Source organism: Amblyraja radiata, chromosome 4, assembly GCF_010909765.2.
Source record: "Amblyraja radiata isolate CabotCenter1 chromosome 4, sAmbRad1.1.pri, whole genome shotgun sequence".
NCBI classification, from domain to species: Eukaryota; Metazoa; Chordata; class Chondrichthyes; order Rajiformes; family Rajidae; genus Amblyraja; species Amblyraja radiata.
In genome coordinates, this window is record NC_045959.1 from 84,465,324 (window position 1) to 84,489,821 (window position 24,498).

The window sequence follows — 24,498 nt, forward strand, 5'->3', positions numbered from 1 at the left end:
TGAATTTTATGACACTTTATTTAGAGATTATTCGATTTTTAATCTTATAGAAAGTAGATTTGCTCATAATCAAATTACTTCTCTTCCAGATTATTTGAAGACACTTTGTCCATCTTAAAACAAGCTTTTCCAACAATCTCTAACTAATCATAGTATTTTTTTTCAAACCCTTCAGGTTACAATTAGATTCATTCTTCCAATCACCCTTCCCAAATTTCAAAGACCTTTCAAAAAGCCTTCTACAGAGAAACTCTCTCCTTTCCAGAGTTTTTCTTGGTAACATGCCCAATTACAACTCTCACCCAACAGCATTGCTTAATTCCAGAAGTAGTACTTATGTTGTGCACTCAAAAAATGGCCCGTGGGTTGAAATTCCAGCATAACCAATTACAAGATTAAAACCTGTTGTCAACATTGAGGACTTACAGAGTAATACAACAGCAACACAAGCTGCAGTGAGAGAAGCATAAACAGCAACTTTACATGGGACTTTTAATATAGACACAGATTAACACTGCTTGTAAGTAAAAAGCAGGAAGACAAAGTAAGGCCAATTCAGCATCGAGGTTAACAATGAATGAAGGATAAAAACAAGCACGTATGCAATCCTTTTCTCTGGAACACTTGAGATTGAGGGGACACCTGGTATGATGAAATCAACTTTATGAATTTATGAGAGGCCATTATTGAGTAGACAGTAAGAATCATTTTCCCCAGGGTGGAAATGTCAAATCCTTGTGGGCATACCTTAATGGTGAGGGGGGTAAAGTTAAGGGAAGTGCCGGGCAAGTTTTTGTTTTACACGGAGGGTGGTGGGTGCCTGGAACACACTGCCAGGGGTAGTGGTGAATGCAGATAGAATGGTGATGTTTAAGAAGCTTTTTTAGATAGGCACATGGATATGCAGGGAATGAGGTGTTATGGATCCCATACAGCAGAGCTGTCAACTCTCAGGCATTGAGCATGAGACTCACACATTGAGCATGAGACGCACGCATTTCGCCAAATTCTCACGTTATCACGCTGATCACACAATTTCTCACGCTCTGTCATGATAAATTCTGTGATCAACGAGAATTTCAAAACTAATATCAACTGCTTATGTGCGCGTCTGTTGACAAGACAGCAGCACTCTTATGGGGCTTTTTCACGGGGCGAGTTGACGCAAGATGTCACCAGAGTGAAGTGGTCGTGGTCCAGCACGAGTTTCGCACGATATAACGGGGGGGTAGATAAAGAGTTCCCATGGAACTCGGCATTTCTGTTATTTGTGCGAGTGACTTGTCCGTCTCCCGAGCTTTCCTGTTGAATGAACATCGTGAACTGTAGTGTTGTTAATCACGTGGCACAAATGATGTTACTTTGTTTTCACACACTATATTGGTTTTTTTCACACACTATATTCCTCCCTTGGTTGAATTGGCTCATTTGGAGACATGCCTATACTAAGTATTTTCGAGTACAGGATGGTGGTTATTTTCATTGACGCGCTGTATGCAGCAGCCCACTATGTGCATCGAGAACGCTTGCGTGAAGGCAGAAGGGTGAGATTAATTAAAAAGAGAATTAAGAGGAAGTCTCACTGGGTGAAGCCCATCTTTCAACGGAGACCTCAATTTGGACAATATGATCAGCTGCTTAATGTGCTGTGCGAAGAGGATAAAAGTGCATTCACAAACTCAGAATTTCACCCGAGCTCTTTAATGGGCTGAAGAATAATCTGGGTTATTTTAGACAAATGTTGTTTGGTGTGATGCACCTTCTCTCAATATGTGCAAGGTCGTCTTTTTATTTTGTCAAATAGGAATAAAGACTTTGTCTCACATTGACCGTGATGGTTGTCTTATTTTATTATCTACTGAGAGGTGAAACTTTCAAACGTTTAACCAGTCAGTAGATAGACAATAAATAGTAACAATCGAGCCATAAATGGTGTATACAAGGTGAAGGGAACAACGCTGTGTGCAAGATAATGTTTAAAATCATGCGAGGAATCGATCGGGTAGATGCACAGTCTCTTGCCCAGAGTAGGCGAATCGAGGACCAGATTACATAGGTTTAAGGTGAAGGGGAAATGATTTAATATGGATCTGATTAAATACTGTCAGTAGTAAACCCGATCAAAAACAACATCAGGACGTCTATTAAACACCAGAGATCCCAGTAAACACCCAGCCGAGACTTATTACAGGTCTAGTGGAAAGACACAAAGCGCTGGAGCAACTCAGCGGGTCAGGCAGCATCGCTAGACAACATGGATAGATGATGTTTCGGGTCGGGACTCTTCTTCAGCGCTGAGTTACTCCCGCATATTGTGTCTTTCCAATGCAGATTAGCGTCTGCGATTCTTTGCTCCTGCATTACGGGGTCTATCTCGATTCCCGATAAAGTCTAAAACCCATCCTCCAGAGTTCTCAGCCCAGGGCGCCCATAAACAAGCCCTTAACTCCACACTGGGGACAGAGGCTGAGAGGTGTACAAAACCATGAGACGAACAGGCAGGGAAATAGACAGAGTCCAGGGTAATATATGTCCTTTGCCCACAGAGGGGATTCGAGGACCAGAGGGCATAGGTTCAAGGTGAGGGGGGAAGATCTAATAGGAATCTGAGTGAGGGGTAACATTTTCGCACAAAGGGTGGTGGGTGTATGGAACAAGCTGCCAGAGGAGGTAGTTGAGGCTGGGTCCATCCCTACATTTAAGAAACATTTAGACAGGTACATGGATAAGACAGGTTGGGAGGGATATGGACCCGACGCAGGCAGATGGGACTAGTTTCGATGGGACATTTTGGCCGGTATGGGCAAGTTGAGCCGAAGGGCCGGTTTCCACACTGTAACTCGATAAAGCCAGTGAGTATACGATCTAAGATAGTCCGAGGGTCTCGAATGAGGTAGGTAGTAGTTCAGGAATGCTCTGTGGTTGGTGTTAGGATGGTTCAGTTACATAAGTGCTCAAATGTAGGCACCGTTTTCGAAGTGGAAGCTCCGAGACTGTGCAGCGGGCGATTGTCGTGTTGGCTGGGACTCCTGTTATCCATGCAGGGGATTGACCTCAGTCTGAAGAAGGCTCTCGACCCGAAACGCCACCCGTTCCTTCTCTCCAGATTTGCTGCCTGTCCGGCTGAGTTACTCCAAGCAACTGGTGTCTATCTTCAAAGGACTGACCACCGGGCTGGATGTCGGGGCTGGCGTGTTGCGTTTCACAGACCGAACTGTCCAATTAATGGTAACAGATGGGCACTGAGGGAAGTCCCCCCCCCCCTCTCTGTTTATCTGCCCTTTCTTTAACGTTTGTGCCCAGACTGCCCATTTCTGCTCCCCCTCGTCTTTAATAACTACATTTCCCTAACAATTACTATCTTTGTTAGTTATAGGAGCAAAATTAGGCCATTAAGTCCACTCCGCCATTCAATCGCGGCTGATCTATCTCTCCCTCTCAACCACATTCTCTTGCCTTCTCCCCATAACCTCCTGACAGCCGCACTAATCAGGAATGTATCTATCTCTGCCCCTATTCTTCACCCTTTTGACAGTAGTTTTGTTTTATTGGAGACGCGGGAGACAGCGGATGCTGGAATACTGAACAAAACACGAAATGCTGGAGGAACTCGGTGCATTTGTGTTTAAGAAGGAACTGCAGATGCTGGAAAATCGAAGGTACACAATAATGCTGGAGAAACTCAGCGGGTGCAGCAGCATCTATGGAGCGAAGGAAGTAGGCAACGTTTCGGGCCGAAACGTTGCCTATTTCCTTCGTTCCATAGATGCTGCTGCACCCACTGAGTTTCTCCAGCATTTGTGTGTGTGGGTGGGAGTAGGGGGGAGGGGGGGGGGGGAGAGAGTTAAGGCAGCCTGAAGAAAGGGTCGCCTGTCCATTTCCCTCCGTAGATGCTGCCTGGCCCGCGGAGTTCCTACAGTCTTAGAAACTGCTTTAGACACCTCCCTTCAACTATTTTGTGTTTCAGCATGAGAGGGATTATAACATTAGAGACATTCATCTTGTAGTGATGTGTTAATGAAGAATTGCAGACATCAATCTGATAGTAAAAAATATTTTTATTTAACAATGAGGTAAAACAAGCACTGACAATCAAACTGCTCAGTTACTCATCGTTCGCAGGAGTTCCCACGGTATCCGCAAGAGTTATTACGGATATCGCACTGGCCACTATGTTCATACAATGTTGCAATGCTCAACCACAAGTGTACAAGTCACTCTTGGAGAAATTCAAACTTTCTTGAATTTTCTCCCGAGTGACCAAGTTACACGACTACCTGCCGTTAGCACCACGGTGGTCCACGGTGGTCCACGAATGCCGTACTGTTATCGCACGAGGTTCCCACAATGTTAAACTCTGGTTCACTCTTGCGTCAAGTCGCCCCGTGAAAAAGCCACTTTATTCTCATTTGACAGAACCGTCACACATCTCCAAACCATGTTCCCATGCAAATTTACATTGAAAGACACGGACCAGGCAGTGAATGAGTGTCACCCAGCACAACAAGGCCATCTCTCTAATATAGATTGGGAGAATCAAATCGGCAGGGTTGCTGAGGAAGAGGATTTCTTGGCATGTATGCGGGATAGTTTTCTAAACCAACATGTAGAGGAACCAACGAGAGAGCAGGCTATTCTAGACTGGGTATTGAGTAATGAGGAAGGGTTAGTTAGCAGTCTTGTTGTGTGTGGACCCTTGGGCAAGAGTGATCATAATATGGTTGAGTTCTTCATTAGGACGGAAAGTGACATAATTAATTCAGAAACAAGGGTTCTGAACTTAAAGAAAGATAACTTTGAGGGTATGAGACGTGAATTGGCCAAGATAGACTGGCAATTGATTCTTAAAGGGTTGACGGTGGATATGCAATGGAAGGCATTTAAAGACTGCATGGATGAACTACAACAATTGTTCATCCCAGTTTGGCAAAAGAATAAATCAGGGAAGGTAGTGCATCCGTGGATAACAAGGGAAATCAGGGATAGTATCAAAACAAAAGATGTAGCGTACAAATTAGCCAGAAAAAGCAGCCTACCAGAGGACTGGTAGAAATTCAGAGTCCAGCAGAGGAGGACAAAGGGCTTAATTAGGAAAGGGAAAATAGATTATGAAAGAAAACTGGCAGGGAACATAAAAACTGACTGCAAAAGTTTTTATAGATATGTGAAGAGAAAAAGATTAGTTAAAACAAATGTACGTCCCTTGCAGTCAGAAACAGGGGAATTGATCATGGGGAACAAGGACATGGCAGACCAATTGAATAACTACTTTGGTTCCGTCTTCACGAATAAGACATAAATTATCAGCCGAAATAACAGGGGATCGGGGGTCAAATGAGATGGAGGAACTGAGTGAAATCCAGGTTAGCCGGGAAGTGGTGTTAGGTAAATTGAATGGATTAAAGGCCGATAAATCCCCAGGGACAGATAGGCTGCATCTCAGAGTACTTCAGGAAGTAGCCCCAGAATAGTGGATGCATAAGTGATAATTTTTCAAAACTCTTTAGATTCTGGAGTAGTTCCTGAGGATTGGATGGTAGCAAATGTAACCCCACTTTTTAAAAAGGGAGGGAGAGAGAAAAAGGGGAATTACAGGCCAGTTAGTCTAACATCGGTAGTGGGGAAACTGCTAGAGTCAGTTATTAAAGATGGGATAGCAGCACATTTGGAAAGTGGTGAAATCATTAGACAAAGTCAGCATGGATTTATGAAGGGTAAATCATGTCTGACGAATCTTATAGAATTTTTCGAGGATGTAACTAGTAGAGTGGATAAGGGAGAACCAGTGGATGTGTTATATCTGGACTTTCAGAAGGCTTTCAACAAGGTACCACATAAGAGATTAGTATACAAACTTAAAGCACACGGTATTGGGGGTTCAGTATTGATGTGGATAGAGAACTGGCTGGCAGACAGGAAGCAAAGAGTAGGAGTAAACTGGTCCTTTTCAGAATGGCAGCCGGTGACTAGTGGGGTACCGCAAGGCTCAGTGCTGGGACCCCAGCTATTTACAATATATATTAATGGACGAGGGAATTGAATGCAACATCTCCAAGTTTGCGGATGACCCAAAGCTGGGGGGCAGTGTTAGCTGTGAGGAGATGCTAGGAGGCTGCAAGATGACTTGGATAGGCTGGGTGAGTGGGCAAATGCATGGCAGATGCAGTATAATGTGGATAAATGTGAGGTTATCCACTTTGGTGGCAAAAACAGGAAAGTAGACTATTATCTGAATGGTGGCCGATTAGGAAAAAGGGAGATGCAACGAGACCTGGGTGTCATGGTACACCAGTCATTGAAAGTAGGCATGCAGGTGCAGCAGGCAGTGAAGAAAGCGAATGGTATGTTAGCATTCATAGCAAAAGGATTTGAGTATAGGAGCAGGGGGGTTCTACTGCAGTTGTACAGGGTTTTGGTGAGACCACACCTGGAGTATTGAGTACAGTTTTGGTCTCCTAATCTGAGGAAAGACATTCTTGCCATAGAGGGAGTACAGAGAAGGTTCACCAGACTGATTCCTGGGATGTCAGGACTTTCATATGAAGAAAGACTGGATAGACTCGGCTTGTACTCGCTAGAATTTAGAAGATTGAGGGGGGATCTTATAGAAACTTGGACAGGCTAGATGCAGGAAGATTGTTCACGATATTGGGGAAGTCCATAACAAGGGGTCACAGTTTAAGGATAAGGGGGAAATCTTTTAGGACCGAGATGAGAAAAACATTTTTCACACAGAGTGTGGTGAATCTCTGGAATTCTCTGCCACATAAGGTAGTTGAGGCCAGTTCATTGGCTATATTTAAGAGGGAGTTAGATGTTGTCCTTGTGGCTAAAGGTATCAGGGGGTATGAAGAGAAGGCAGGGACAGGATACTGAGTTGGATGATCAGCCATGATCATATTGAATGGCGGTGCAGGCTCGAAGGGCCGAATGGCCTACTCCGCACCTATGGACCAGGCTGTGGGTCGATGCCTCCTGGAGGACAACCAGTGGCTCCTGGAAGTAGGTACCAAGCACTGGGTAGAAGCAGTGATAGTGGCCTTCAAATGGGGGTGGTTGGAGAAAGCATCCTGCTTGCCTGCTAGATTTTTACTTACTGTAACTGCAGGGAAAATGTTCTCGATGTTGGGGGAGTTTAAGAATAAGGGATAGGCCATTTAGGACTGAGATGAGGACAAACTTTCTTCACTCAGAGAGTTGTGAATCTGTGGAATTCTCTGCCACAGAAGGCAGTGGGAGGCCAATTCACTGGATGTTTTCAAGAGAGAGTTACAGTTTGCTCTTGGGGCTAGCGAAATCAAGGGATATGGGGAAAAAAACAGGAAAGGGGTACTGATTTTAGATGAACAACCATGATCATATTGAATGGCAGTGCTGGCTTGAGGTGCTGAATGGCCTATTCCTGCACTTATTTTCTGTTTCTATGTTTGAGTATATGGCAATAAAACTCGACCACTTGATTTTACTTCGGAGTCACGTGAGTGACTACGTGAAGAGCCCGTTCAGCACGCATGCACAGCATTACGTTCAGCAGTGCAACAGCGCCCATCGGGAGTCAGGCGCTCCCGCTACAGGTGAAAGAACGGACCGTCAGGTAAGCTCTGAGGTTGGGTTTTCTTTCACAGGGAGCCTTCTGCTTTCAGGCAGAGAAGAAAGGCTCTTGGACAAACCTGTCCCCGCTCGACTCCACGGAGGAGCGTTCCATCTGGGGGGGGGGGGGGCAGCAACAAGGCGGGAGGACGGCTTACCCGGCGCTCCGCTATCCCCCGACACCGTGCCGAGCCCTGCCCGCTAGCGCCTGAGCAGCGGGCTGGAAGTAAAGCTACGGAAGAGGCGTCCGGCCGGTGGCTTACGACTTGTCGGACAGGGACGTCTCTCCACCCGCACGGGGGGAAAGACAGCCGCCTGAAAAGACCTGTTCCCCGCTCGACTCCACGGAGGAGCGTTCCATCTGGGGGGGGGCAGCACCAAGGCGGTAGAACCGCTTACCGGGCGCTCCGCTATTCCCCGACACCGTGCCGAGCCCAGCCCGCTAGCGCCTGAGCAGCGGGCTGGAAGTAAAGCCACGGAAGAGGCGTCCGGCCGGAGGCTTCCGACTTGTCGGACGGGGACGTCTCTCCACCCGCCCGGGGGAGAGACAGCCGCCCGAGCCACATGGAGCGGCTCCTGGAGCAGGAGCTCCAGCGAGACGCGCTTCGTGAGGGGCGCTCTCGCAGTGGGAGTTCAGGCACTCCATCCACAGTGCCTTGTGCACTGCCCATTGCTTCCTCCTTACCCGAGGGTAGCTTTGGTGACCAGGACGATGGCTGAAGATCTCGGGAGTATGCAAGGGGTGCAGGAACAGGAAGAGCTGCTAGGTGTGATGGACCGCTACGTGGCAACCCCACGTGCAGGAGGCCGTTAAAGGCCAAACCAGCGGCCAGCATTAACAACCTCTCCAACAGGCCCTACAGGAGAGGTGGTCAATAAGGCCTTAGAAAACTGCAGCGGATCCTCAGGCTCCTGACGTCAGCCATCACATCGTTTGCTCGTTCCGTGGACAAATACGGAGATGACCACAACCTTCGTGAACAAATCATAAAACCTGCCATAAAATCCTAAATTTGCGGGGTTGTGCATACCCCAGCCACTGAGCCAGACCCATTGCTCTTTGGCAAAAACCTCACAAAGCATATGAAGGATGGAAGAGGCTTTTAAAAAACTTTCGGTCTCATGAAGGCAGGCCCCGGGACGAGCAAACCAAAAACCAAAAACAATAATTCCTAAGCATCGCGTCCATCAGTCGACGTCTACCATATGGGACTGGTGTAAAGCTCGGGGTCCGCATTCTATCCCCGGAAGTCTTCTTTAGACCAGGGCCCAGAGCGGACCCCATGGAAAATGCGCCACCCCCCAACATCACCACCACGTCAGACGACGTGCAAGACTCGTTGAACCAGCAGGAAACAGAACAATACCCATAACCATGGAGGTAGGTGGGTCTGGTTCCTACCAGCATATAGAAAATAGGGGCTTAATACTAACAGGGGGGAGATTACACCTGTTTTAAGGAGCACGGGAGTCTATCACGAGTGATCAGTATATACTCAATGGCATTAGTGGATACAAAATACAATTCATACTAGAAAAATTGCCACCAGTTCAACATTCACCCCAGAGGGTATTTTCCCTCTCCGTTAAAGAAACGAGAGGGACAAGCTGAACTGGTGAGACTAATTACAAAGGGTATCATAGGAAAACATGAACCCTTGGAATTCGTATCAAATATTCGTCACTAAACCCAAAAAAGATGGTGGATGTCGCATCATCATTGACTTAACTTCATTAAATATGTTTGTTAAGTATATACATTTCAAAATGGAAACGGTTGTTACTGCCAAACAACTAATTTCCAAAGGATACTTCATGGCAAGCATTGATCTTAAAGATGTTTACTATTTAGTACCATTCACAAGGATCATCGCAGATACCTGAAATTTACCTGGATGGGGCAGCTATGGCAATTAAAGCGTTACCCAATGGATTCACATCAGCCCAAGGTTATTCACCAGGATACTAAAACCAGCTCTGGCAATATTCAGAAGACAAAAACATATTGTCGTGGCATATCTTGATGATATCTTAAATAATAGGCAAGACCATGGAATTGACTATGTTAGCTGTATCAGCTCCCAAACAGTTATTCGAAACCCTGGGATTGTCTTACATCCAGATAAATCTAAGTTGAAGCCATCCACAGTCATGGACTACTTGGGCTTCACAATTAATTCAGTCTACGTGACTAACATTGCCAAGAGACAAAACAGTTGAATTGGCACAATCATGCAACAATTTAATGATTCGGACCTTTGCACTGTCAAAACTTACAAAGAGCAAAGGTACAGAACTACAGTGGTGGGCAAAAAACGTTAGGCATAGTTTCAGCCCTATTATCATCACTAACCCTACGTTAGTTATCCAAACAGATGCCAGTGCTCAAGGCTGGGGAGCAACTAACTCTATATCCAGCACAAGTAGTAGATGGACTAACCCAGAGTCATCGTTATCACTTACACTGGGCATTAATTATCTAGAGATGTTGGGTGACTTTTATGGTTTAAAAGCATATGTACAAATATGCATCACTTGCATGTACGGTTACAAATAGATAATACTACGGTGGTGGCCTACATTAACCATATGGGCAGCATAAAATCGGTATCATGCGACAAGTTGGTCAACAAAATTTGGCAATGGTGTGTCGAAAGACATATTTGGCTATTAGCAACTTACCTGCCAGGTAAGCTAAATACAGTGGCAGACACCAGGTCACGTAAATTTATTGACAACATCAAATGGATGTTAAACCCCCAAAAATTTGCAAAAGTTATCAAGCAATATGGCACGCCAGATATCGATTTATTTGCATCAAGGCTAAATCACCAGGTACCTATGTATGTCGCTTGGGAACCAGACCCTGAGGCAGCAGTGGTAGATGCGTTCGCGCTGGATTGGGGAAATTCTTCTTCTATGCATTTCCTCCCTTCTGCCTCATCAGTTGGGGACTACGCACAATACAAATGGATTCTGCTTCAGGTATTTTGAAAGTACCCGAATGGCCTACGCAGCCATGGTTCCCAATACTCCATGACATGGTTGATGAAACTCCGATGGTTTTCCCCCGTGACCCAGAGTTATTAACACCCAGTGTCGGGCACAAGCCACCCGTGCCATGAAAAAATCAAACTCCTGGGTTGCAGATTCTGCACAAACCACTTCTGGGACTGGGATTATCAGAACAAACCGTCGACACCATGTCAGCATCCCTCCGAACATCCACTAAAAAACAGCACTTGTCCAGCATCAAAAAATGGGAGAAGTACTGCTTGGATACAGGGACCACCTACTCAACCGCTACAGTTACCAACGTACTGGAATTCCTGGCGAACCTTCACCACGATGAAGGACTCAGCTACAGAGCCATCAACACAGCTAGAAGTGCCCTGCCTGTCTATTTAAAACCAGCTCCAGGACAACAGGCCATGGGGTCCCACCCGCTGGTGGTCAAACTAATGAAGGGTATTTACAACTCTAACCCCCTAGACCAAGGTACACCCATATATGGGATGTCAGTGTGGTCCTGACATACCTCAGGGGATGGCCACCAGCCAGATCCCTCAACCTGGAACAATCTATGCTCAAAACACTCATGTTGATGGCACTTGTATCTGCACAGAGGGTCCAGTCACTACACCTATTGCGACTGGACAGCATGCTCACAGCTCCAGACCAGGTCTCGTCGTTATCCAGGGACTGATCAAACAGAGCAGACCAGGAACACCTAATCCATTCGTGGAATTCCGGGCTTACCCGCCAGAACCATGGTTATGTGCCATGACCCACCTACTATCCTACATAGACACAACCAAAAATATTCGAGGGAGATGAAAAGCCTTGTGGGTCAGTCATAAAAAACCTTATGGTCGGGTGACGAGCCAAACCATTGCGAGATGGCTCAAGCAGGTGCTAAAAGCTGCTGGGATAAACACTAACATGTACAAATCTCATTCCACCAGGGCAGCATCCACGTCGACGGTTAAAAGAATGGAGGTGCCTATAGACCACATCCTGACTACAGCAGGATGGTGGGGGGGGGGGGGGGTAAGACTGTTCAGAAATGTTATAATAAGCCATTGGCAAAACCCGTTTTATTTGCAGAAAAGATTTTACAGACTGCAAATATTTAATTTAAGCCCAGGGGAGCAATTTAATTTCTTTGTTGTTATTGTTAAAAAATACCATTGTGTTTTTCTACAAACAGATTCATTGGTTGATTACGATAACACACTTCCTCCCTCAAGGACTTCGGCAGTGCGTGAAGTAATACCTGTTACACGGCTTGAAATCACAGAGCTTTGAAGTCTTCACGTAGTCACTCACGTGACTCCGAAGTAAAATGGTAAGATTAAACGAGAACTTACCAGTTTGAAGTTTGATCTGTATTTTATGAGGAGTTACGATGAGGGATTACGTGCCCTCCGCTCCCACCCTCAATAATATGGGTCAAACTGATGTCTCCTTTTCTTTACTATGTTTACTTCAATAACTGTGTCTATCTGTGATTCCACACCGCTGCTTTGAAGTATGCCGCGCATGCGTGCTGAGCGGGCTCTTAACGTAATCCCTCATCGTAACTCCTCATAAAATACAGATCAAACTTCAAACTGGTAAGTTCTCGTTTAATCTTACTATTTTGAAGCATTCATGCATGGTGGAGGTATAATGTAGTCATAAGAGTGATACAGTGTGAAAACAGGCCCTTCGGCCCAACTTGCCCACACCCGGCAACATGTCCCATCTACACTACCTGCTTTTGGTCCATATCCCTCCAAACCTGTCCTATCCATGTATCAGTCTAACTGTTTCTTAAATGTTGGGATAATCCCTGCCTCAACTACCTCATCTGGCAGCTTGTTCCATACACCCACTTTTGTGTGGAAAAGGTGACCCCTTAAAATCGGACAGGTTTATGCGAGAGAATAAAAAGAGAACATGCTCAAAATATTCTGATCAAGCCACATTTGTGAGAAGAGAAAGTGTGAATATTTCAGGTTGAGTACTCTTCGTCAGAAACCTGAAACATTAAATTCTGTTTCTCTTCTCACTTTCTTGCTGAATATTTCCAACATTTACTGTTTCCATTTCAGATTTCCAACATGCTTTTCTTTTGTTTTCACTTACTTGAGAGATAATAATTTGCAGGTCCACAGGGAAAGAGCTGGGGATGACGAATGATGGGATTGTTCCATCAGGAAATAAAACAGATTTGATAAGCTGAATGGCTGGCTGCCTTCAGTGAAATAACAATTCCATGATTCAAATAATAATACTACAAACCATTGCATACCTAGTTTGTCAATACTGTTAATCGCCTACAACACTCCAAAACCACATCACTTATCAAAGAACACAGCATAATGGATTTACAATTATGTAATGGTTAAATTTTTTTTTTAAATTCCTTCTAAGGTGATCAAAGTCATTCTCTGAGAGTAGGTTGCTTAGCTCCTCAGAGCAGTTTGCTACACCTGAGGGGCTTGCGAGCAAGGGCATTTCAAAGAGGCTTGTTAAAAATTGAACCACATTGCTGAGAATCTGGAGTAACATATAGGCCAGATATGCTAAAAATGGCAAATTTCATTCCCCAAACAACAATATACAACCCGAGGTTCTGCAATCATTTAGTGGTGATACAGTTATCCATACCAAATGCAAGCTATTTTCTTCCAAGATTAATAAACTAATTGCAAGTTTCAGTGATAGTGATTGCATTTATACTGTTGCCAGATTATCATTGCCAGTGGTGTTAACCAGCAATTAGAAACTGATGACCACAAAGATCTGTAATTGTTGTAAATACACAAAGGGGTGTCCAATTTCCAAAATTGTTGATTTTGTAACACTCTTAACTGTTGCATAACAATCACATAATTAAAGGAAATTAGTGTTACTCTTGCAGCAACACACAGATCCCGAAAACCATAATGCTCCCAACACAATCTTATTTTTAGATGGACACAAAATGCTGGGAGTTCTTCAGACTGAAGAACATTCCACATTCCATCTCTCTAGAGATGCTGCCTGTCCCGCTGAGTTACTCCAGCAGTTTGTGTCTATCTTCAGTTAAACCAGCATCTGCAGTTCTTTCCTGCACAATCTTATTTTAAGTATGTGCAGTACTGGGGGGCATATTCAATTACAGTGTTATGTCAGGTCTTATTTTCATCAATACTGACAAAAACAATAGTCAAAGTGTTATTTATAATTGCAAACATAGAATACAAGCAATCCACCTCTAAGCATTTGCAATGCTCTGCATAAAAGGCAGAGTCCAGGACTGCTACAGCCAATAGGCCCATTCAAATGATATGGAAAGTGAGGAGCCATTTATATATCCAGTGATACGGTATAAAGTGCAGCAATATGACGTAAAAGTAGAGTAATTGAAGAATTTATGGGCCAATACACCTTTTGCATTGTTCTTTGATTTGCTAATTGCCTGTTACGAACAACTGAACCTACAGTGGCTTGCAAAAGTATTCATACCCCTTGAACTTTCCCACATTTTGTCACGTTACAACCACAAACGTAAATGTATTTTATTGGGATTTTATGTGATAGACCAACACAAAGTGGTGCATAATTGTGAAGTGGAAGGAAAATTATACATGGTTTTCAAATATTTTTACAAATAAAAAACTGAAAAGTGTGGCGTGCAAAAGTATTCAGCCCCCCTGAGTCAATACTTTGTAGAACCACCTTTCGCTGCAATTACAGCTGCAAGTCTTTTGGGGTATGTCTCTACCAGCTTTGCACATCTAGAGACTGAAATTTTTGCCCATTCTTCTTTGCAAAATAGCTCAAGCTCAGTCAGATTGGATGACGAGCATCTGTGAACAGCAATTTTCAAGTCTTGCCAGAGATTCTCAATTGGATTTAGGTCTAGACTGACTGGGCCATTCTAACACATGAATATGCTTTGATCTAAACCATTCCATTGTAGCTCTGGCTGTATGTTTAGGGTCGTTGTCCTGCTGGAAGGTGAACCTCCGCCCCAGTCTCAAGTCTTTTGCAGACTGTAACAGGTTTTCTTCCAAGATTGCCCTGTATTTGGCTCCATCCATCTTCCCATCAACTCTGACCAGCTTCCCTGTCCCTGCTGAAGAAAAGCATCCCCACAGCATGATGCTGCCACCACCATGTTTCACAGTGGGGATGGTGTGTGCAGGGTGATGTGCAGTGTTAGTTTTCCACCACACATAGCGTTTTGCATTTAGGCCAAAAACTTCAATTTTGGTCTCATCTGACCAGAGCACCTTCCTCCACATGTTTGCTGTGTCCCCCACATGGCTTGTGGCAAACTGCAAACGGGACTTCTTATGGCTTTTTTTCAACAATGGCTTTCTTCTTACCACTCTTCCATAAAGGCCCGATTTGTGGAGTGCACGACTAATAGTTGTCCTGTGGACAGATTCTCCCACCTGAGCTGTGGATCTCTGCAGCTCCTCCAGAGTTACCATGGGCCTCTTGGCTGCTTCTCTGATCAATGCTCTCCTTGCCCGGCCTGTCAGTTTAGGTGGATGGCCATGTCTTGGTAGGTTTGCAGTTGTGCCATACTCTTTCCATTTTCGGATGATGGATTGAACAGTGCTCCGTGAGATGTTCAAAGCTTGGGATATTTTTTTATAACCTAACCCTGCTTTAAACTTCTCCACAACTTTATCCCTGACCTGTCTGGTGTGTTCCTTGGGCTTCATGATGCTGTTTGTTCACTAATGTTCTCTAACAATCCTCTGAGGCCTTCACAGAACAGCTGTATTTATATGGAGATTAGATTACACACAAGTGGACTCTATTTACTAATTAAGTGACTTCTGAAGGCAATTGGTTGCACTGGATTTTATTTAGGGGCATCATAGTAAAGGGGGCTGAATACTTTTGCACGCCACACTTTTCAGTTTTTTATTTGTAAAAAAATTTGAAAAGCATGTATCATTTTCCTTCCACTTCACAAGTATGCGCCACTTTGTGTTGGTCTATCACATAAAATCCCAATAAAATACATTTATGTTTGTGGTTGTAACGTGACAAAATGTGGAAAAGTTCAAGGGGTATGAATACTTTTACAAACCACTGTATATCCATCACTTGGTCCAGCGTTTCTCAACCTGGGTTCCCCTAAACGTTGCCAATTCCTTCTCTCCATAGATGCTGCCTCACCGCTGAGTTTCTCCAGCATTTTGTGTCTACCTGTGAAAGTCTTCAAGAAACCGACTTTAATAAGCCAGACGACTTCCAGGAGGCCGCGAAGAAACCGTGTGGGCCCTCCCCCACCCCCCCTCCCCTGGCTGCAGGATGCTCCCCGCGTGAAACCATCGCCGTCCCCCGGCAACAGAACGCACCTGGCATTGCGTTGGGGGAACAGGTGATTGATGGAATATTGCATTGGGGAATGGGTGACGTTGGGGGACCAGGCCTCCCATGTGGCTGGGACACAACGGGTCCCACTTCGCCTAGTAAATTACTAAAACTCTCATCTTGTTGTCAACCTCTCACTTCTGAGGTCTGAGGTTCCCACCTGTTTTAAGAGGGCATCAATAATACCGGTGCCCAAGAAGAGTAAGGTGACGTGCCTCAATGACTATCGACCAATGGCACTAATGTCTGTGGTGATGAAGTGCTTTGAGAGGTTGGTTATGGTGCACATCAAGTTCTACCTCGACAAGAACCTTGACCAACTACAGTTCGCATACCGCCACAACAGGTCAACGGTAGATGCGATTTCACTGGCTCTCCACTCCGCACTGGACCACGTGGACAATAAAAACACCTACGTCAGGCTGTTGTTTATAGACTATAGCTCGGCGTTTAATACCATCATCCCTTCCAAGCTGGTTACCAAGCTCACGGAACTGGGTCTCTGCGCATCCCTCTGCAATTGGATCCTCGACTGCCTCATCCACAGACCACAGTCTGTTCGAATTGGATGAACCACTTCATCCTCAGTAACAATTATTACGGGATCACTTCGAGGCTGCGTGCTCATCCCACTGCTTTACTCACTCTATACCCTTGACTGCGTAGCCGGTCATAGTGCGAACACCATCTTCAAGTTTGCCGATGACACCACTGTGGTTGGACGAATCACAGATGGGGACGAGTCACATTTCCGGAAGTGGCGGCGCTGTTAACAGCTGCGGCTCGCCTGCAGTCCGTCTGTCTTTACTTTTTGTATGTTGTTTTTTTTGGCTAAGTTTAGTTTGTTGGGTTGTGTTATGGGGTGGGGGGGGGTGAAACATGTTTTTTTGTCTCTTCCTTCGGGGGAATGCGACTTTTTCTTGTCGTATCCCCCTTCTCTGCCTCCGTCTGCGCTGAGGCCTAATGGCGGAGATGGCGGACTCCAACCTGCGACCGACCTCGAGGCTCCGGAGGCAGAGCCAGCCAGGACTTACCAACGCGAGGCTGGCCGTCTTCGGGGCCGAGGCAGCGGTGGCCCGACTCGCTGATGCGGCGTTCCAGCTTTCGGCAGCGGCCCGGAGCTGAGACTGCGGGACTCTGAGCTGATGCAGCTGCCCGGGGCTGGGGCTGCGGGACTCGGAGCTGATGCAGCGGGACTTGGAGCTGAGGCAGCAGCCCGGAGCTGTTGCAGCGGGACTCGGAGCTGATGCAGCGGGACTCGGAGCTGAGGCTGCGGGACTCGGAGCTGAGGCTGCGGGACTCGGAGCTGTTGCAGCGTGACTCGGAGCTGTTGCAGCGGGACTCGGAGCTGATGCAGCGGGACTCGGAGCTGAGGTTGTGGCGGGCCGACTCGGAGCGTAGTGGAGACGGCGTTCCGGCTTTCGGCAGCGGCGACATCACCACGGAGGTCCGCTGGACTGGAGAGCGGCATCTTCGGCCTGGATCGATCGCCTCAGCGCAGAGGGAGAACAAGGAGGGAAGAGACAGAGACTAAGACTTTGCCTCCATCACAGTGAGGAGGTGCTTGGTGAACTCACTGTGGTGGATGTTAATTTGTGTTTATTGTATGTTTTGTTATTTATTGTTACTGTGTATGACTGCAGGCAACGTAATTTCGTTCAGACCGAAAGGTCTGAATGACAATAAAGGAATCAAATCAAATCAAAAGTCAGAGTATAGAAGTGAGATCGACTGACTGACCAAATGGTGCCAACACAACAATCTGGCTCTCAACATCAGTAAGACCAAGGAACTGATTGTGGACTTTAGTAGGGGAAGGATGAGGACCCACAATCAAGTTCAAGTTAAAGTTCAAGTGAGTTTATTGTGGGGTGGAATGTTTCAACTATAAGGAGAGAGTGGATAATCTGAATAGTTCAAGTTCAAGTGAGTTTATTGTCATGTGTCCCTGTATAGGACAATGAAATTCTTGCTTTGCTTAAGCACACAGAAAATAGTAGGCATTTACTACAAAACAGATAAATGTGTCCATATACCATGATATAAATATATACACACATGAATAAATAAACTGGTAAAGTGCAAATAACAGAAAGTGGTTATTAATAATCAGAGTTTTGTCCGAGCCAGGTTTAATAGCCTGATGGCTGTGGGGAAGTAGCTATTCCTGAACCTGGTTGTTGCAGTCTTCAGGCTCCTGTACCTTCTACCTGAAGGTAGCAGGGAGATGAGTGTGTGGCCAGGATGGTGTGGGTCTTTGATGATACTGCCAGCCTTTTTGAGGCAGCGACTGCGATAAATCCCCTCGATGGAAGGAAGGTCAGAGCCGATGATGGACTGGGCAGTGTTTACTACTTTTTGTAGTCTTTTCCTCTCCAGGGCGCTCAAATTGCCGAACCAAGCCACGATGCAACCGGTCAGTATGTTCTCGACTGTGCACCTGTAGAAGTTAGAGAGAGTCTTCCTTGACAATCCGACTCTCCGTAATCTTCTCAGGAAGTAGAGGCGCTGATGAGCTTTTTTGATAATTGCGTTAGTGTTCTCGGACCAGGAAAGATCTTCAGAGATGTGCACGCCCAGGAATTTGAAGTTCTTGACCCTTTCAACCATCATGTTGATATAAATGGGGCTGTGGGTCCCCCTCCTACTCCGTCCAAATTCCACAATCAGTTCCTTGGTTTTGCTGGTGTTGAGGGCCAGGTTATTGCGCTGGCACCATATGGACAGTTGCTCGATCTCTCTTCTGTATTCTGACTCATCCCCATCAGTGATACGCCCCACAATAGTGGTGTCGTCAGCGAACTTGATGATGGAGTTCGCACTGTGGTTCGCTATGCAGTCATGGGTATAGAGTGAGTACAGCAGGGGGCTGAGCACGCAGCCTTGAGGTGCTCCCGCGCTGATTGTTATCGAGGCTGACACATTTCCACCAATACGAACAGACTGGTCTGTGGATAAGGAAGTCGAGGATCCAGTTGCAGAGGGATGCGCAGAAACCCAGTTCTGCGAGTTTGGTAACCAGTTTGGAGGGGATGATTGTGTTAAATGCCGAGCTGTAATCAATGAATAACAGCCTGACATATGAGTTTTTGTTGTCCAAGTGGTCCAGTGCGGAGTGGAGGGCCAGCGAGATCGCATCCACCGTTGATCTGTTGTGGCGGTACGCGAACTGCAATGGGTCCAGGTTTTTGTCGAGGTAGGAGTTGATTTGCTCCATGATCAACCTCTCAAAGCACTTCATCACCACCGGCGTTAGTGCCACTGGTCGATAGTCATTGAGGCACGTCACCTTACTCTTCTTGGGCACCGGTATAATTGATGCCCTTTTAAAGCAGGTGGGGACCTCAGACCTCAGAAGTGAGAGGTTGAAAATGTCCGTAAAAACTCCCGCCAGTTGGTCCGCACAGGTTTTTAGAACACGACCGGGTATACCATCAGGACCAGGTGCTTTTCGGGGGTTCACCCCTCTGAAGGATTTCCTGACATCGGCCTCTGTGACTGAGACTGAAATGCCATCACAGCGAATGGGGGATCGGGAAGGCACATCAGTATTCTCCCTGTCAAAGCGTGGGTAAAACGCATTGAGCTCGTCAGGGAGTGATGTTACACCGACATTCGAGCTGCCTCCTGGTTTTGCCTTGTAGGAGGTGATTGCATTCAGGCCCTGCCACAGCTGCCGAACATCTGTCTCATCCTCCAGTTTGGAGCAGAAGTCCCTTTTGGCCTTTTTGATGGCCTTACCAAGGTCGTATCTGGTCTTCATGTAGGCCACTGTATCATTGGAGGTGAATGCCCTGTGTCTGGAGACTTCAGGAGAGTGCGCATCTCAAAGTTCATCCAAGGTTTCTGATTGGGAAACACTCGGAAGGTTTTTGTAGGGATGCAGTCTTCCACACATTTCTTTATGAAGTCTGTAACGACTGTGGCATATTCGTTCAAGTCCGTTGCCGAGTCCTTGAACATTGCCCAGTCTACAGACACCAAACAGTCCTGGAGTTGTTCTTCTGCCCCCCCCCCCGACCAGCTCTGTACTGTCCTCACTTCTGGGGGTGCGCTCTTTAATTGCTGCCTGTAGGCAGGAAGAAGCAGCACCGCGGTATGGTCGGACTTACCGAAGTGAGGGCGAGGGATAGAACGATAGGCATTCTTAATGGTGGTGTAGCAGTGGTCGAGGGTGTTAGGTCCTCTGGTGCAGCAGGAGACATGTTGGTGGAAGTTGGGGAGTGAATAATTTCCCTGAGAAGAGAAAGGAGACCTGATCCAAGGATAGGCATGTCTAAAACTAGAGGAATAGATTTAAAGCGACAGTGAGAAAGAGGATGAGAGGGACAACCTTTTCCACAGAGAGGGTAAGAGTATGTGGAAAGAGCTGCCAGAGCAAGTGGTCGAGGGTGGTACAATTACAACATTTAAAATACACTTAGACAGATAGACGAATAGGAACGGTTTAGAGTGATATGGGTCAAACACAGGTAAATGGGACTTGATTGACATGGACAAGTTGGGCAGAAGGGCCTGTTTCCATGCTGTTTAACTCTATGATTAGGGCACACAAAGTTATGAAGGACATGGGGTAGATAGTGAGAAACTTTTCTGCGTTTAATTTCTCTGATTTTAATTGCTTGATTTCACCATTCCGAAAATTAAGACCTGAAAAATTGCCAAAGATTTAAAATAAAAACCAAAAATGTCAAAAACTGGTTATTAAGCATCGTGCGTTACTCTGGAATTACTTTGAAATAAAAGTCAATATTTTACGTTCACAATAGATCAATGTGCATTCATCTCTGCATAAAAAAAATTAAAGGGACCGATAGTAAGGAGCTACACTTCCTTTGCCTCAGAAAATAACGTTGCATGCAGATGAAACATGTCTGGTGTTCCTCAGTGTAATTTATTTAACACGACAACTGAGATTCCAAGCAGATTTATAGAGGCAAAAATAGCACCTGCAATTTTTCAAATTCCACAAAGAAAATATTCCTAGCAGCCAGGAGCAAAGACCTCAAGTGGCCTCAAGTGCACTGAGCATAAATTAATGAATGAATTTGGTTGTCCAACTGCCAGTGTAGAAGTTTTCAAAAGTGTCTTTTTTTCCCCCTGTTACAGGGAGAAAAAACTTAGGCCTTAAACCTCTTAGCAACAGTCACAATTGAAAAAGCATCACAGCACATCGGCCCCATTAATAAGGCTGTGCTGTCTGAGTTGCAAGACAAAAATAACTTCACAAAGAACTGATATAAAACACTGTCTAAATGCTAATTTTACTCCAGTCAAAGTTTAAAGCTGAACAAGCAGATTCAATTCTGTGGATAGATTGCTGAACTACTAAATCTTTCAACAGCAAACATGGTTTAATAATATAAATCCCAATTACTTGAACATTTTCAAAACTGACATCCTTTGTAATACTACCTTCGGCCTTGAGATGTCTTACTTCCACCTCATCTCTTGTTCGAGCACCCCAGCAAACACATGGTAGGTAGGAATAAGGTGGAGAAGGAGGATCCTTCCCAGCAACAATCATAGATAAAACTTGGAATGATTACAAAATAAATCAAGTTCCACTTTTAAAATGAAAATAGGCCTTGGTACATTTTTCTTCAGTTACATCCTGACAGTCAAACTACTCATATGCCAGCAAAACATGAATCATTATAACCTGGAGCATTTCAAACGTCACAGGTAGTGTACTTCCCAGTTGTAACACCGTCCGTATGTTTGACCAAATAGCAGAGACAGCACAAGCATTTGCATATCTGAAAGAGACTGCCTCCGGACTATAAAGATATATAATTGGAGTTTAGCAAGTATTAGATTGCAGCAAGTGAGTAAGTTAAGATTTGATTGGTTCAAATCTAATACAAATGGAATTGCAATTCACAGGATCCTTGCCAAATACTACTAAATGAGGTGGGGCACCAGAGAGAGGAATGTTTAAGTGCTACTTTCCTTAACTCTTTCAGGACTTCAGCACCATAGAGAAAATGCAACTTATTATTGTTCCGTTATCTTCAATGCAATTCACATCATTTTCCATCGGAAAGTCATTATAATTACTTTGAGCAGGACTGACAAGGCCCACAATCAATTCCAAAACATGGGCAGAATAAAAGCAATGCTATACAATCATCTACACATAAATATTTGAGGAAATATCCTTCAATACTTCCGTATGTTCAGATTCCCAAACAGTCTATATCGCAATGCTACTTCTGTTGAAACCAAACTCTAGAACTAAACTCAATTATTTAAACTAGCGGCTCAATTAAGCAGAACACAAAACACAGTACACTGATGCAGCTATCAAAGCAGTTCCCATTGGTGTCAGAGACCCAGGTTCAATCTTGGCCTTCATTGCTGTCTGCATGGAGTTTGCACATTTCCCCTATTACCACAAGGATTACCCAAAGCCACTTCTGGTTTCATCCCACTTCACAAAGACATGCGGGTTGCTAAATTAATGGACCATTGTAAATTGCCCCCCCCCCCCGAATGTGTTGGAGCATGGTAGAATCTGGAGGGATTGAAGAGAATATGTGAAGAAAAGAAAATTGGGGGGGGGGGGGGGATTAACAACCATCAGTATAAATGGGTGGTTGGTCATTGGCTTAAACAGGGTGGCCACACAATCTCATTTTCATGCATTCTCCCTCAATGACTGGGAAATCCAAAGGAGCAAAAAGGAGACTTTGAAAGTATTTAGATTATTTGGAATTTGTGAAGATGACAGGGAACTCAAGGGATCAGTCAGCATCTCTGGAGAACATAGATACAGTGGCTTGCAAAAGTATTCATACCCCTTGAACTTTTCCACATTTTGTCACGTTACAACCACAAACGTAAATGTATTTTATGTGATAGACCAACACAAAGTGGTGCATAATTGTGAAGTGGAAGGAAAATGATACATGGTTTTCAACTTTTTTTACAAATAAAAAACTGAAAAGTGTGGCGTGCAAAAGTATTCAGCCCCCCTGAGTCAATACTTTGTAGAACCACCTTTCGCTGCAATTACAGCTGCAAGTCTTTTGGGGTATGTCTCTACCAGCTTTGCACATCTAGAGACTGAAATCTTTGCCCATTCTTCTTTGCAAAATAGCTCAAGCTCAGTCAGATTGGCTGGAGAGCGTCTGTGAACAGCAATTTTCAAGTCTTGCCAGAGATTCTCAATTGGATTTAGGTCTGGACTTTGACTGGGCCATTCTAACACATGAATATGCTTTGATCTAAACCATTCCATTGTAGCTCTGGCTGTATGTTTAGAGTCGTTGTCCTGCTGGAAGGTGAACCTCCGCCCCAGTCTCAAGTCTTTTGCAGACTCTAACAGGTTTTCTTCCAAGATTGCCCTGTATTTGGCTCCATCCATCTTCCCATCAACTCTGACCAGCTTCCCTGTCCCTGCTGAAGAAAAGCATCCCCACAGCATGATGCTGCCACCACCATGTTTCACAGTGGGGATGGTGTGTTCAGGGTGATGTGCAGTGTTAGTTTTCCGCCACACATAGCGTTTTGCATTTAGGCCAAAAACTTCAATTTTGGTATCATCTGACCAGAGCACCTTCCTCCACATGTTTGCTGTGTCCCCCACATGGCTTGTGGCAAACTTCAAACGGGACTTCTTATGGCTTTTTTTCAACAATGGCTTTCTTCTTGCCACTCTTCCATAAAGCGCGATTTGTGGAGTGCACGACTAATAGTTGTCCTGTGGACAGATACTCCCACCTGAGCTGTGGATCTCTGCAGCTCCTCCAGAGTTACCATGGGCCTCTTGGCTGCTTCTCTGATCAATGCTCTCCTTGCCCGGCCTGTCAGTTTAGGTGGATGGCCACGTCTTGGTAGGTTTGCAGTTGTGCCATACTCTTTCCATTTTCGGATGATGGGTTGAACAGTGCTCCGTGAGATGCTCAAAGCTTGGGATATTTTTTTATAACCTAACCCTGCTTTAAACTTCTCCACAACTTTATCCCTGACCTGTCTGGTGTGTTCCTTGGGTTTCATGATGCTGTTTGTTCACTAATGTTCTCTAACAAACCTCTGAGGCCTTCACAGAACAGCTGTATTTATACTGAGATTAGATTACACACAAGTGGACTCTATTTACTAATTAGGTGACTTCTGAAGGCAAATGATTGCACTGGATTTTATTTAGGGGTATCAGAGTAAAGGGGGCTGAATACTTTTGCACGCCACACTTTTCAGTTTTTTATTTGTAAAAAAATTTGAAAAGCATGTATCATTTTCCTTCCACTTCACAATTATGCGCCACTTTGTGTTGGTCTATCACATAAAATCCCAATAAAATACATTTACATTTGTGGTTGTAACGTGACAAAAATGTGGAAAAGTTCAAGGGGTATGAATACTTTTGCAAGCCACTGTAGGTGACATAGAACAATACAGCATAGGAATGGGTCCATGGGCCAACAATATTTGTGCTGAACATGATGCTAAACTGAACTAATCTCATCTGCCTACATGATCCATATCTCTCTATTCCCAACACTTCTATCTGCCTAATAACCCCTTAAAAACCACTAT

At 45.0% G+C, this 24,498-nt stretch overlaps 1 protein-coding gene across 34 annotated transcripts in view; it reads right to left on the reverse strand.

The window, feature by feature from the left end:
* Positions 1-24,498, reverse strand: part of ptk2 (protein tyrosine kinase 2) — a 465,509-nt gene that overhangs the window by 233,422 nt on the left and 207,589 nt on the right. For 12 of the 34 annotated variants that reach the window (XM_033019919.1, XM_033019910.1, XM_033019909.1 and 9 more), the window contains exon 1: positions 21,373-21,577. The exons of 9 other annotated variants lie outside the window; for them this stretch is intronic. In XM_033019919.1, the coding sequence (XP_032875810.1) occupies positions 21,373-21,484 (112 nt within the window). In that variant the 5' untranslated portion in view covers positions 21,485-21,577. Of the gene's footprint in view, positions 1-21,372; positions 21,580-24,498 lie in introns of those variants that run through there. 13 more of the 34 variants (XM_033019905.1, XM_033019902.1, XM_033019901.1 and 10 more) reach the window with 3 other exon arrangements.